General features: G+C 36.9%; 2 protein-coding genes across 2 annotated transcripts; both read left to right on the top strand.

The window, feature by feature from the left end:
• Positions 1 to 2881: 2881 nt before the first annotated feature.
• On the top strand, positions 2882 to 10745 carry LOC109214511 (extra-large guanine nucleotide-binding protein 1). Its single transcript, XM_019378434.1, has 8 exons — positions 2882 to 5005; positions 5100 to 5237; positions 5323 to 5427; positions 5656 to 5841; positions 7065 to 7245; positions 7529 to 7770; positions 9234 to 9397; positions 9801 to 10745. Exons 1-8 carry the CDS (start codon positions 3713 to 3715, stop codon positions 10390 to 10392), a joined length of 2901 nt encoding a protein of 966 aa, XP_019233979.1. The 5' UTR covers positions 2882 to 3712; the 3' UTR covers positions 10393 to 10745.
• Positions 10746 to 11295: 550 nt separating this feature from the next.
• Positions 11296 to 13342, top strand: LOC109214509 (B3 domain-containing protein REM16-like). Its single transcript, XM_019378433.1, has 4 exons — positions 11296 to 11669; positions 11762 to 12269; positions 12377 to 12516; positions 12907 to 13342. The coding sequence occupies exons 1-4, from the start codon at positions 11559 to 11561 to the stop codon at positions 13201 to 13203; spliced, it is 1056 nt and encodes a 351-aa protein (XP_019233978.1). The 5' UTR covers positions 11296 to 11558; the 3' UTR covers positions 13204 to 13342.
• Positions 13343 to 13563: the final 221 nt, after the last annotated feature.

Below are 13563 nucleotides of genomic sequence, written 5' to 3'. Positions count from 1 at the left end.
TATTTCTGTTAACTGTGCAGGCAGTCACTTTCTAGCTGTAGATAGTTGACTTTGTACTGCTGTCAGGGAAACACAAGGGTATCAGGTCCCTGTGTTGATTCTCTATCTTCTGAAGTCATAGCAACTCACATAAGCTGAAGTCCGTTGATTTGAGTTGTGAACCAAGTGTGTCAGGTTCCTTATCTGGTTCTTTGATAGTAAGTTTGTTAGATCATCAAAACATAAAGCTAATGTACTGTAACCCCATCACATCACCTACAAGAAGGGCCATGATAATTTGGTAGCCGATGCTTTATCTAGAGCACCTAAGGTTAATGACCAGGTTGATGCTCAGCTGTGGACCCTATCTTATGTATCCTCAGACTTCCTAGAGCAGACTAAGTCTTCCTATACATTTGATCATCACTTACTGAAGCTCATTCAACACCTACAACAAGATCATTTAGTTAGTCCTCTATATACGCTAAAGGATATTGTATTATACAATAAGGTAATGATAGTTATGGGACTTTGCAAGGAATTAAGAAAACAAATCCTACAGTTTTTACATGATGGAGCCATAGGGGGTCACTGAGGGATGAGTGCTACTTTACAAAGGGTGAGTCAACTCTATTACTGGAAAAAGATGAAAAAAGATGTTTTTGAACATATTAAGAGTTGTGAAGTAGTCAGAAATGCAAAGGGGAGAGTGCGAAGAGTCTAGGCCTATCACAACCCTTGCCTATTCCTGAAAAAATATGGTAAGATATTAGCATAGATTTCATTGAAGGACTAACCCAATGACACGATAAATCTGTGATCATGGTAGTGGTGGATAGTCCGAGAAAATATACTCATTTTATAAGCTTGAAACATCCATATACCGCAACCTCAATGGCTCAAGCTTTCTTGGATAATATATACAAACTTCATGGTCTTCCTCATACCATAGTAAGTGACATGGATGTTGTTTTCTTGAGCAAATTCTGGCAGTCTCTATTTGATGTTCAAGGGGTCCATTTACATCACTCTACAGCATATCACCCATAATCCGATGGCCAAACTGAGGCAGTCAACAAGTGCCTGGAGCGCTATCTCAAATGTATGTGTATATATAGACCAAAATATTGGGCTCACTGGTTGGCTTTTGCTAAGTGGTAGTATAATACCACCTACCAGTCTGCTACCAAGCTGACCCCTTTTTAAGTGCTCTATGGTCAGAAACCACCCCCGCATATGCCTTTTATTCCTTACAGCTCCATGGTAGATGAGGTTGATAGGAGTCTTCAAGCTAGAGAAGGAACCATTAGGCTTCTGAAGCACCATCTAACATTGGCTCAATCCAGGATAAAGACTTTAATAGATAAGAAGCGATCTTTCAAAGAATTTGCAGTAGGAGATATGGTCTTTGTAAGGCCGTAACCTTACAAACAAATGTCACTCAAAGTCCACTCATATCACAAGCTCAGTCCAAAGTATTTTGGTCCCTTCCAAGTCATTAAGAGAATTGGGTCTGTAGCATATCAACTACAGTTACCTCCCTAAGTAAAAATACACTATACATTCCATGTTTCCGAGCTGAAGAAATATATTGGCTTTACCCCAATGGTCTCTGAATTTCCAGTCTCCCTCTCTTCCCATGGTCATATTGTACTGGATCCTAAGAGAATTATCGAAACCATGGTGATCTCTAAGCACAACAGGCAGCTCACTCAGTACTCGGTGAAATGGTTCAATTGTCCCACTGAAGATAACAGTTGGATAGATGCTCCTACCTTCAAACTTCAGTCAATTAACTCAAAGAGTTAGTTATATAGTTAGTTGTTAGAAGTTAGTTAGTGATCTTAGCTAATTGGTTGTTAGAGTGGTTATAAATACTCGATATATTGTAAGGAATGGATATGAAAAATATCAATAAACTTATCCTCTCTTCTTAGTCTCAATTACTCTTGAAGTGTTCAGAGATTATTCTTTTCCCTAGTCTCTTAGATTCACTTTCAATTTTGGACCTCCATTGTTAGCTACGCAACAACATTAGTAAAAATAAGGTTAGTGTTTGGTAAACTTATAGTCTAATTGTCCAAGCTTCTCCAATGCCAAAAGCATTTTTTTTCTTCAAAAGAGTGTTTTTATTTATTTATAAAAAGTTGAAGTGTTTGGCCAAACTTTTAGAAGAAAAAAGTGCTTTTAAGTAGAAGCGGAAGCATTTTTGGAGAAGCAGAAAAAAAGTAGATTTTCCCCCAAAAATATTTTTTTTGAAAAGGACTTTGAGAAAAATACACTTAGGGCTTGTTTGGTACAATGGTGGGATATCCCAAGGATTAGTTATCCCACCTTCTATATGGAATAACTAATCTCACCATTTTAGTATAAAAGTGATCCCGGATTAGTTAATATCTCAAACCAAACATAGGATAAAGTTAACCCTAAACTTTATCCCGGGATTAGTATCGTTATGCCATGTACGAAACGACACCTTAGAAGCACTTTTTAAAGCTTGGCCAATCATTAATTGCTCCTTAGAAGTACTTTTCAAATTAATTAACCAAACACAAACTCTTTCTTATTAAAATACTTTTGAAAAAAAATATTTCAATAGAAACTTGGCCAAACATGCTATTTAAATAGGAAGAAAGTAAATTCATTTCAAAGCAGATGCAAAGTTTTGGCTGGAAAACAAAAATTTGAATGTTAAAAAAGATGGTTGAACTTTGAAGTGTAAACAAGTGAAAAATGGAGAATGTGTGAATAAAAAAATCTGGAAGGATGAGTCCCTTATCGTTAAAAGCAAAACATGTTGATATGCCAATCACGAGGTAGAAGACAAGTGGCCCAATTCCATCCAAAACTCCAAAACAAGCGTACTCTACTCTTCTCTCTCACACGCACTAGATCGACAAACGCAGACACATTAGCCAAAGACGCAACCTTTCTTCCAAGTTTCAACAAAGGCAACAACATCAAACAAAGAGAGGAAAAAAAAAGGCGTAAAGTAAAAGAAAAAAAGAAAAAAAGAAAAAGAAAAGATGCCACTACAGAACAGTGTCCACCACTATTGGATACCTCTCCTTTTGTTGTCTTTTTCCCCCACTTAATCCCTCCCCCACTTTCTCTACTTTCCCAACACATTTTTCCTCCATCCCAAGCTTTGTATTTTCCCTAATACCATTCCTATTGTCTTCCTTCTGATTCTTTTTTTCCTTTGCTTCAAATTCCTTTTCTCATTTCCACTTTTCTTTGTCAGCTTCAGTTTCTACTCAGTATCTCCAGTCTGGGTTTGGTTAATCTCTGAAATCTTAGAAAGGGGCATGTAGAAGATACAACAAGATTGTATTTTTGGTCTTTATCAACTTACCCATCTGAGTTTCTCTCTTTCCACTTTATATTTGGGTCTGTAAATAAGTAACAATTAGTTATAGTTGTTGAGAGATTTCACTTTTCTTTGTCAAGCTTCAGTTTCTCTTTAGTATTCTGGGTTAGGTTTACTTTCGAAATCTTAAAAGGGGGCATTTGGCTGATTCAGCAAGATTGCATATTTACTTCTTTATGTGCTTACCCATCTCAGCCTCTCTCTGTTCCACTGTTGTATTTGTTCTGTAAATAATAGTCAGTGATAGTTGTTGAGGGACTTCACTCTCAAGATTGGACATTTTTCTCTGTTTTATACTGTTATTGCGTTTTTAAGTAAAAATAATTGATAATTTTGAGGGGTACTCTGATTTTTTCTCTCAATATGTCGCCAGCTGTGGTTGATGATGGAGTAGAATACTGCTTTGCTATGGAGTATGATGGTCCACCTATAACCCATGATCTTCCACGGGCAGTTCCTATAAATGTTGATAGGATACCAGTGGCCACTGTTGTTTCACAGGTGCCATTATCCCACAAGTTAACTTTACCAGTTGTTCAACCTATTTCAGCCACAGATATAACCAAAAGATTTTCTAAGCATAGTTTAGAATCAACTGTGTCTCCTACATCTGTGATAGCTTTTCAAGGGGTAGATGAAGATGATTCAGCTAGTAAAGAACTAGCTTTAGGCTCAGAGACTACATTGTCCCCTAGCTCTGTTACTGCACTTGAGGAGAGAGTCTGTAGTAATGGGGCGGCTGGTCTTTCAGGCCAGTCCAGTAGTTCTAGTCCATTTGAAAGGCGTAATGGCGATGAGAGTGTAGGTGAATTTTCTGGTTTGATTAATGAATCCACTGACTTGGCATCTTCTTCCATTAGTCGTGATGAATTATTGGGAAGGGTGGGGAGTTCTGGTACTTTTAGATTTTCGAGTAGTTTTGAGAAATCTAGGGACTTGTCGAGAAGTAGTCACAATTTGAGGGCTTCGACTGGTCGAAAAGACAGAAGCTTGGAGTTCAATGATTTGAGCCAACCAGATTGGGCCTCGAATGAGTCAGTTTTGAGTCTTGATTATCCGTCTTCCCGTGTTTCTTCTTCACGTAAATATGGGGATAGCTTTAATGAAACTAGCTGTGATGTTAAACGAGCTCCAGTTGTGACTTTCTGTGATATTGAATCGGAGGATGAAGATATTAATGAAGATGTTAGTGGTGCCGAGCCTGACTTGGTCCGACCAAAGAAAGAACCCGCAGTTAAGGTGAAGAAAGGGGTATGCTATCGTTGTTTTAAAGGGAATAGGTTTACTGAGAAGGAGGTATGTATCGTTTGTGATGCAAAATATTGCAGCAATTGTGTGCTTAGAGCAATGGGGTCTATGCCAGAGGGAAGAAAGTGTGTCAGCTGCATCGGCTATCCGATTGATGAATCAAAGCGAGGCAACTTGGGCAAGTGCTCTAGGATGCTCAAGCGATTGCTAAATGATTTGGAGATTAGGCAGATTATGAAGGCGGAGAAACTGTGTGAAGTGAATCAGTTGCCATCTGAATATGTATGTGTGAATGCAAGGCGTCTTTCTCCTGAAGAGCTTGTTATATTGCAGAACTGCATAAATCCGCCAAAGAAGCTGAAACCTGGGAATTATTGGTATGACAAAGTATCTGGTCTCTGGGGAAAGGTGAACAGAAATTTCATTATGGACAGCATTTATTCTTTTTCCTCATGATATATTTTGTATATTTTGCATTAAGCCCAATTGTTGATTATGACAGGAAGGACAAAAACCTTCACAAATTGTCACTCCCCATTTAAATGTTGGAGGTCCCATTAAGCCAAATTCTAGCAATGGAAACACTCAGGTCTATATAAATGGTCGTGAGATCACCAAACCTGAGCTACGCATGTTACAGGTTAACTTTTGATACCTGAAAAACAAGGTCCGGTAATAATTCATTTTTTCTGTTTTAGACTGACATCTGTTGATTACTTGTACAGTTAGCAGGAGTACAATGTGCTGGCAACCCACATTTTTGGGTGAATGAGGATGGTTCATATCAGGAAGAGGGACAGAAAAATACCAAAGGATATATATGGGGCAAGGTTGGATTTATGCTCGATTTGAGTTTGTTATCCTTCTTTCATTTTTGAGGATCATTGCTAGGAATAAGGATTGAATTGCACCTGGTTTGCTCCTGTTTGACTTCAATTACCATATGGAAATGATAATTGTTTTATTTATGTTCCATGATTGGGTCCTCGACTTATCCACTTTGCATACTCAAACATACAGCCATTTCTGGTGCTCAGTGAAAGTATTTAACTTTTCAGGCTGGAATGAAGCTGGTTTGTGCCGTACTCTCTCTTCCAGTTCCTTCAAAATCATCTAATACTTGTGGAGAGCAAGTTAATAGTGTGGTTAGTCAAGCCGTACCTGAATATCTTGAACAGAGGGCACTAAACAAGCTACTTTTGATTGGATATAGTGGATCTGGTACTAGCACTATATTTAAGCAGGTGATTTTCTACTGTTAGAGTTGACTCCTTGAGCCCTTGCGCTTTGCTGTTTTAGCTAATATAATTTATCTGTTATCTCTCCACGCATATAATGGTCTGATGACCAGCTCCATTGCTTTCAATTATCTTGTTTCACAACATCTTATATTCACCTGATTTATGTTAGATTCCGGACTTTATTCTCTCTTAAAGAAGCATTAGTTACTATCTCAAAAAAAGTTTGGTAGTAAAGCAGAAATTTCACTTACCTTCTCATTTCTTGCTCTTGTTCCAATGCAGTCATCTTCCCATCCTATAGTTACTTGCTAGATGAGGAAAAAATGAAGCAAAAAAGCAAAGGGAAAGGAAATTTCCCATCTATGCAACTTCTTTGAGAAGAACCTTTTTTTAGCTTATTGTTGTTTACAAATTGTCGCTTTTGTTTGTATTCTGTCTGTGAGCAATTAGAGGCTATTCGTCTTCTTTTTTTTTTTCTTCATCTTTTTATCAGTCTAGATATTTTGTGGCATACTGTGATATTGTCTTACATAGAGTTTTCTCTTTGCAAGACTTATGCTGATGCTTCTTTTATGTTGTTGACCTGACTGACAAGAAGAATCACTTCAGCTGCTGCGACCTGACTTGCCTTTATTATGATCTTAAAGATGTTTTTATTGGAAATCGAAGGAATTAGGTAGTAGGATGTTTAAAGATGCTAAAATATAAATGATACAGAGAGATAGAGCCATAGAGGTGAAGAACTAGTTAAATTTTGGTTGTATGGGCAAGTGAGTTCTTGTTATGGTACCTCGATTTGCTAAAGTGATGCTCATTTGCCTTTTGGGTTTGCTCCATCTTGTTATATTTCTCCTCAGATTTTTATGCTTTCTAAATACCAGTATAATTAGAAACTTGAACATTTAAACAATCTGTTACCTTCTGCAAAAAAAAAAATAAAAAAAAAAAAAAAATACTTGATGGAGGCTCTGTATATTAAACACATGTTGCTGATTTTTGTCTTAATGACGATATTATTACTTGATTTTGTTCCTTAGAAGGTAGGTTCAGTTCAGGAAATATTTCTATTTGGGCACCTCAACTAACTTCTTGATTCCCTTTCTATTTTTGCTTGTTTTTTTTTAAGTGATTTAAGTGGCCAGTTCCCATTTAGCCATGTTATTATGCACCTTGATTTTTCCCTATATTGTCTTTATTTAATTTGGCTTTTATGGTTGGTAAATTAGGCAAAAATTCTTTACAAGGATGTTCCTTTCTCGGAGGATGAGAGAGAACATATCAAATTGTTGATCCAAAGCAATGTATATGGATACCTTGGTGTGCTGCTTGAGGGCCGCGAGCGCTTTGAGGAAGAGAGTTTGAATGAATTGCGCGAGGGTTCTTTGTCTTGTGACACTAGGCTGACAGGTATTACAATTTTCGGGCTCCTCCTTTTAATTGGTTCCATAAACATTACACTTCGTGTGCATCTCGTCATGTTTGTCTGGGAGCCCAGAAGACTTGAATGTTAATTATTGTGATGAAATAAATAATCCCGTCTGTGGTCAAGGTTGGACGACTGTTTTAATTTGTGCATAAATTGTTTTGTCTAGTTATGTGTGCTTAGAGGCTTGTATTTCCTCAGCTACTTGGTGAACCTGGATTTCTTGCAATATACCCCTTAAGTAACAGTTATTGCTTATGACATCAGGGAATAGCACTGGGATTGAAAAGAAAACATTATATTCCATACCTCCGAGATTGAAAGCATTCTCAGATTGGCTTCTCAAAATAATGGCCACGGGTAATCTTGAAGCCGTTTTCCCAGCCGCAACACGGGAATATGCTCCATTAATTGAGGAGTTGTGGAATGATTCAGCCATCCAGGCTACTTATAAGCGGAGAAGTGAACTGGAAATGCTTCATGACATGCCTTGTTATTTCTTAGAGCGGGTAAGAAAATTCTATGTTGACAATTTACTCAGTTAGATGATACCACATTTATGCATAATTGCTTGCAATTGATATTTGAAGGTTGAAGACTTGTACCTTAGATTCTTCGTTTTATGGTCAAAGCCTACAGCTATTTCATCTCCTTCATTTCACATTTGTCCTCCACCTATGCTGTCCCAACTAAATAGACAAATATTGTTTGGTCCCAAGGAACTCTTATCCCCCATTTTCAATTTTTATTTTTATTTTTTATTTTTTATGAAGTAAATAGATTCATGGAAGGCATCAAGAAGATGCAGGATTACTCCCTTGTTAACTTTATGACACTTCATACCTTTAAAAGAAAGAAAAAGGCTATTTAAAATAGGTTCCATCTTGCCGAGCTCAGTAGCGTGGGCTTGTGACCCAAGTGGGGCAATATTGTGATTGGAGGACTTCTTTATCAAAAATAGGTTCCATCTTACAGGGGGTTATTGTTATTGCGACATGTGCCTCACTGCCTTGTGACTTCGCCTATGTTCTTACGTTTGAGTACTAGTTGTAAGCCAACCTGATGCACGAGATCCTTTCTAATATCAAAGCTTATCACCTGATGGTAAATGTTACTGCTAGTGGTAGCTTTGTTTTTTCTTTTTGATAATACTGTCAGTTTTATCATTTTAAATTGTCACAGTTATTAAAGGGACTCAAAGTTGTATTCTTGAAATAAAATTGTTGTTGTAAATTTTATGACATTATTTGTCTAGTATAGAATTCTTTGAAAGAATCACTATATCAGGGGAAGATATATGTCTAATTTCCCTGACTTTACACTACTGTATTTCTTCTCTATACTGTTGATTTTGCATGCTTGCTTGGAGCCAAGGGTCTATCCGAAACAGCTCCCTACCTGCACAAGTTAGGGGTAAGGCTGCATACTCACTACCCTCCCCAGACCCCACTTGTGGGATTACAGTGAGCTTTTTGTTGTTGCACAAGTTAAGGGTAAGGCTGCGTACTCACTACCCTCCCCAGACCCCACTTGTGGGATTAGAGTGAGCTTTTTGTTGTTGTTGTTGATAAGAGTGTTGAGTACCGTAAAATAGTGAAGCGTCTCTGTTTTGGATTAATCAAAAAGGTATGCCCAAGTAGTCTAGACCCTAAGACACCTGATAACAACTGAAATTGGTGTGTCTTAACTTCTCTGGCAATATAGCTTGTTACTACCTTTTATGATATTTTTGATGGTTGATTTGATTACACCCGCACACTCTTGATCGGAACAAAAATTGACATCTTTTATGGTACTTTAGTGGACTAAACTTGGTTGACATTGAAAAATTAGTTTGTTTATTCCAAGTTTTTAGTATACCATGACAGAGTAGCATTTGGCATGGATTATTTTACTGTGAGTTCCTTAATTGATTCCTACAATCTTTCATGTGTTGCTAAATTTCTCTGCATCTATTGTTTTCCTGTTTCAGGCAGTTGATATTTTACAAACAGACTATGAACCTTCAGATGTGGATATCTTATATGCTGAGGGTGTTACTTCTTCCAATGGACTTTCATGTGTGGATTTCTCATTCCCAGATTCAGAAGATTATGATAATCTTGACAGCAGTGATCATCCTAATTCTGTGCTCAGGTTTGAAGAGTAAAAATTAACATTTGGTTTACTCACCCTTGCACTGTTATGCCTTTGATGGGGAAGCACTTTTGCCTCGTTGACTTGCTACTCTCTCACTAATGTGGATTAACCTAGAATGTAGTGGCGACATAGTAAAAACTTTCATTTATTATGTTGGTAAGAGACCCATGTCATGTCTGGTGCGAAAATCTTGGGTCCAAGATAAGTAATTGATATGAGAACTGAAAGCGAATGATTGGACTGGGATTCTCAATGTAGCTAATCCAATGGGAAATTGAGTTATAATTGATTTTAGGATCTGCTTAAATGAATATAGGGTTAGAAGTGAAGTAACTAATAGCCCGTCATTTACGGATTTGATAGATGCGTTGTTAACTGTTTTACATTTTCTGTTACTCAGATTTCAGCTGATTAGAGTACAGGCAAGGGGGTTCATTGAAAATTGTAAGTGGCTTGAGATGTTTGAAGACGTTCGGGTGGTCATTTTCTGTGTTTCATTAAGCGACTATGACCAATATGTTGTTGAGGAAACTGGGGAGACAGTTAACAAGATGTTATTGAGCAAGAAACTTTTCGAGAGCATCGTAACTCATCCAACCTTTGATCAGATGGACTTCCTTCTCTTACTAAACAAGTATGATTCTTTCGAGGAGAAGTTAGAACATGTTCCTTTGACGGAATGCGAGTGGTTTGACGATTTTCATCCAATCGTTAGCCGGAATCGCTCCAACAGCAACTCCACCAGCATCAACCATAGCCCTTCGTTGGGCCAGTTGGCATATCATTATGTTGCAGTAAAATTCAAGAGGCTGTTTACTGCTCTCACTAACAGGAAGCTGTATGTTTCACTAGTAAGAGGTTTAGAACCAAAAACAGTAGATGAATCGCTCAAGTATGCAAGGGAGATAATTAAGTGGGACGAAGAGCGGCTAAACTTCAGCTTGAGTGAGTACTCATTTTATAGCACTGATGCAAGTTCCTTCTCACATTGAACTCATGAATTCTTTTTCCCAAAAGAAAAGTTATGTCCATAAGAGGTTGTAGTGTATATACTGAGATGGTAAAAGAAGAAAGCAAAGCAGAATCAATGGGCAGATGATCTAAGTGCTTTGCTTTGGCCTCTTGGATTACAGACTTGAGTTACTTCAAATCTAACGCAACTGAACGGAAAAGTGGATCCTTATAGGACCGAGATACGTTTGCCAATGAATGAGCACAAACACTTATTTTTACAGAATAGGCTTGTAAATGGCTAATTTGGTGACGAACAGAAAAGATATAGATTTGACAATTTTTGTAATATTGTATGTATCTCTCCGGTAATGTAATCAAATTGTAGGATATAGTAGATGCTCGCTATGTGTGTGTGTGTGTGTGTGTGTATGTCTGTACACGCAAGTAATCCTCTAAATTGCCTGGCAAATGAGAAAAGGAGGAAAATAGTTGAAGAATCCAAAATGACCATGAAAATGACAAGTAACCAAAATGAGAGATGAAATTGACCCGCTCAGGAAACGCGAATACTATCACATTTTTTTTCATTTTTAAGGTACTTGTCTCGCCTTCTTCTTTCAATTTATCGTTTTAATTTGATTTGATCCAATGATATTAATAGAACAGAATAAAATCATGGTTTTATAAATTCCTACAGCCCAAAGTATGGAGATCAATATTGGAATTAAATATAATATAAGGTCTAATGTGTAGAATTACAGTAAGTAGAAAGAGTCAAAGATAGCTCGAATTGGAAACTGGCAATTCATATGAAATGGGCTTATTTTGTTTCTAATGGGAACTCGTGTCAGCATGCATTGAATTCACATGAAGCAATAAAAGGTTATACGATAAGACTGTTTCAGATTATGGCAAATGATACAAATATGGGAAATATTAAACGGCTGTGAGGGGTAAAGTTTTCATATTTCCTCTACTGAGCTCTGCAGAAAAGCTGTAAAGAGACTTGAACTGTAACTAGAAATGGTAGCTAATTTGCAAGATGATGAAAATGTGTTCAACACGTCAAACATACCATTACGCTCGGCTCATAGAAAACCAAGTTTCTTCCATCTTTCTTCTTCAAATTTATTAAGCCTCCTAGTTCTACTTGTTTTTCCTTTGCTCTTTTTTTCTTCCATAAACAAAACTTAGTTATCAGAAAATGGCTACAATCTGTGAAAGGTGCAAAGTGATTGAGAAACAAAAGTATTGGGAAGAGTTCCATAAACATCAGTTCTTCAAAATAATGGTGAATGATTTCAGATGTAAATTGGTGAGTCACCCTCTTTTTCTTTTTCCTCCAAAAAATGCAGAGTTCTCTCCTCATATTTATGAATTTGTAGCTGAAACATTTTATTTTTGCAGCGCATTCCGCACAAGTTTGTGTTGAATTTAAAGGACAGTTACAAACTGTTGGGCCGAAAGATTCTAAGGGGTCCCAGTGGAAATACATGGACAGTTGAGGTTAAGAGAAGAGAAGATGATGATTATATGTTTTGCAATGGTTGGGAACTATTTGTCAAAGACCATTGTTTGGAAGAAGCAGATCTGTTAGTATTCAAGATGAAAAGTTTTTCATCTTTTGATGTTGGTATTTTTGACCTTAGCGCGTGCGAGAAAGAGGAGACTTTCTTTGTCAACAAAAATAGGAACCCATGTAAACATCCAGATGAACATACAACTGATCAAGAAGAGAGTAGTGAAACTGAACATTCAAGTGAGGAAGAAAGTTATGGAAAAAAGTATGCGTTTCATTCATCTCAGCTTATTAGCAAAGGGAAGAAGATGAAGAAAATCTTGATAGCCAAGCAGCAGATCAATAGGAAAAAGGAATGTACACCTTCCTCACTGCGAAAGAAAAACATTGAACCTGGTTAAGTTTAAATCTTCTTTCAATTGCACTTGTATTCTTTTGAATCTGTCTCTTTTCTTTCTTCCTACATATTTATGGTTTCTGATTTGGAGAAATTGTTTGTTCAGAGGAAAAAATGCCCATATTCTCAAACCGACACCAGGTTACAAAGAGAGAGGAAGTCTTTCAACAGGCTTCAAGACACAAATCTTCTGTGCCTTTTTTTCTAATGACAATGCAGCCTACCCATGTCTACTTGGGTCAGCTGGTATATGTTCTATTGTCCTTCTATAAACTTACAACAATAGGTTAAAATACACGAGAGAAAGTAAAAATTCTTTATACCATAAGTTAAATCCTTTCTGTTTAAACATTAGCCAAAATGATAGTAGTACCTATGTTGTAAAGAGATTCAGCATTTTATATGTCTTTAGAAAATATTGATATATTAGTAGTGGCATCCAATATACAAAGCAGATTCTGGTTGAATGTAAAAGTACACCCCTGACTTTCAAATCCTAGGTCTGCTTCTGTATGTCGCTACTGTTGATTTCTCTCTATATATTCACATAATATGTACTAGCAACCCACCATGAGTCTAGTTTTTGTTCCAGCTGTTTTTGTGTTAATCTAGTTTGTTGAATATATGTGCAAGCAGAAACTCCCAAAGAAATGGGCAAACAGATACATGAGGAAGAAATATGAGACAATTAACCTGAGAGTCCCTTCAAGTGGAAGGAGGTGGGCAGTTGCAGTTAGTTACAGACAGGAAGGACTTGTGATGCAAAGTGGTTGGGAAGATTTTGTTATGGATAATGATGTGGAGGAGTTTGATATCTGTGTCTTTGAACTAGCTCAAGGAGGAAAGCACAACTTAATACCAGTTGTTTTAGATGTTTACATACATCGTGTTAATATGAGACCATCTTGTTCCAACAGCACATCTATTGACTAGATTGCTAGTTTGCTACTTACTTTGAATACTTTGATTTGCATTTGAGATTTATGTATGTTATGTTCTTCTATCATGGACAGTTAGAAGTACCTACTTGTGATATTGGTTGGCTTGTTTTGTTAATGTATTACTCTGAGATTTCAAGAATTTTATTCAGTATTTTTCTGTTGTATTTATTTTTTGTGCCTTTCAAGTCATTAGTACTTTAGGAGTTGCGATGACTATTTTAATGAAATAATTCTGGTAAAAATATTGAACATCATCCAGAAATAAAACGAGTCTTGCAAATCAAAAAAATGTTAAACGCAAGTATTTAAAAAAAAGGTATTTCCCCTTTCCCTTCCCTAATTTCCCAGTGTA

Source organism: Nicotiana attenuata, unplaced genomic scaffold, assembly GCF_001879085.1.
Source record: "Nicotiana attenuata strain UT unplaced genomic scaffold, NIATTr2, whole genome shotgun sequence".
NCBI classification, from domain to species: domain Eukaryota; kingdom Viridiplantae; phylum Streptophyta; class Magnoliopsida; order Solanales; family Solanaceae; genus Nicotiana; species Nicotiana attenuata.
The sequence above is the reverse complement of the archived record's forward strand: the minus strand, read 5'-3'. Positions and strand labels throughout refer to the sequence as shown.

Bases quoted from the DNA above. Each gene is read 5' to 3' on its own strand.
- LOC109214511 (XM_019378434.1), top strand. From the start codon at position 3,713: ATGTCGCCAGCTGTGGTTGATGATGGAGTAGAATACTGCTTTGCTATG. The intron at 5,428-5,655 runs GTTGGATTTATG...TTAACTTTTCAG, and splicing joins AAGGATATATATGGGGCAAG to GCTGGAATGAAGCTGGTTTG. The intron at 7,246-7,528 runs GTATTACAATTT...TTATGACATCAG, and splicing joins TTGTGACACTAGGCTGACAG to GGAATAGCACTGGGATTGAA.
- LOC109214509 (XM_019378433.1), top strand. From the start codon at position 11,559: ATGGCTACAATCTGTGAAAGGTGCAAAGTGATTGAGAAACAAAAGTAT. The intron at 12,270-12,376 runs GTTAAGTTTAAA...TTGTTTGTTCAG, and splicing joins AAAGAAAAACATTGAACCTG to AGGAAAAAATGCCCATATTC. The intron at 12,517-12,906 runs GTATATGTTCTA...ATGTGCAAGCAG, and splicing joins ATGTCTACTTGGGTCAGCTG to AAACTCCCAAAGAAATGGGC.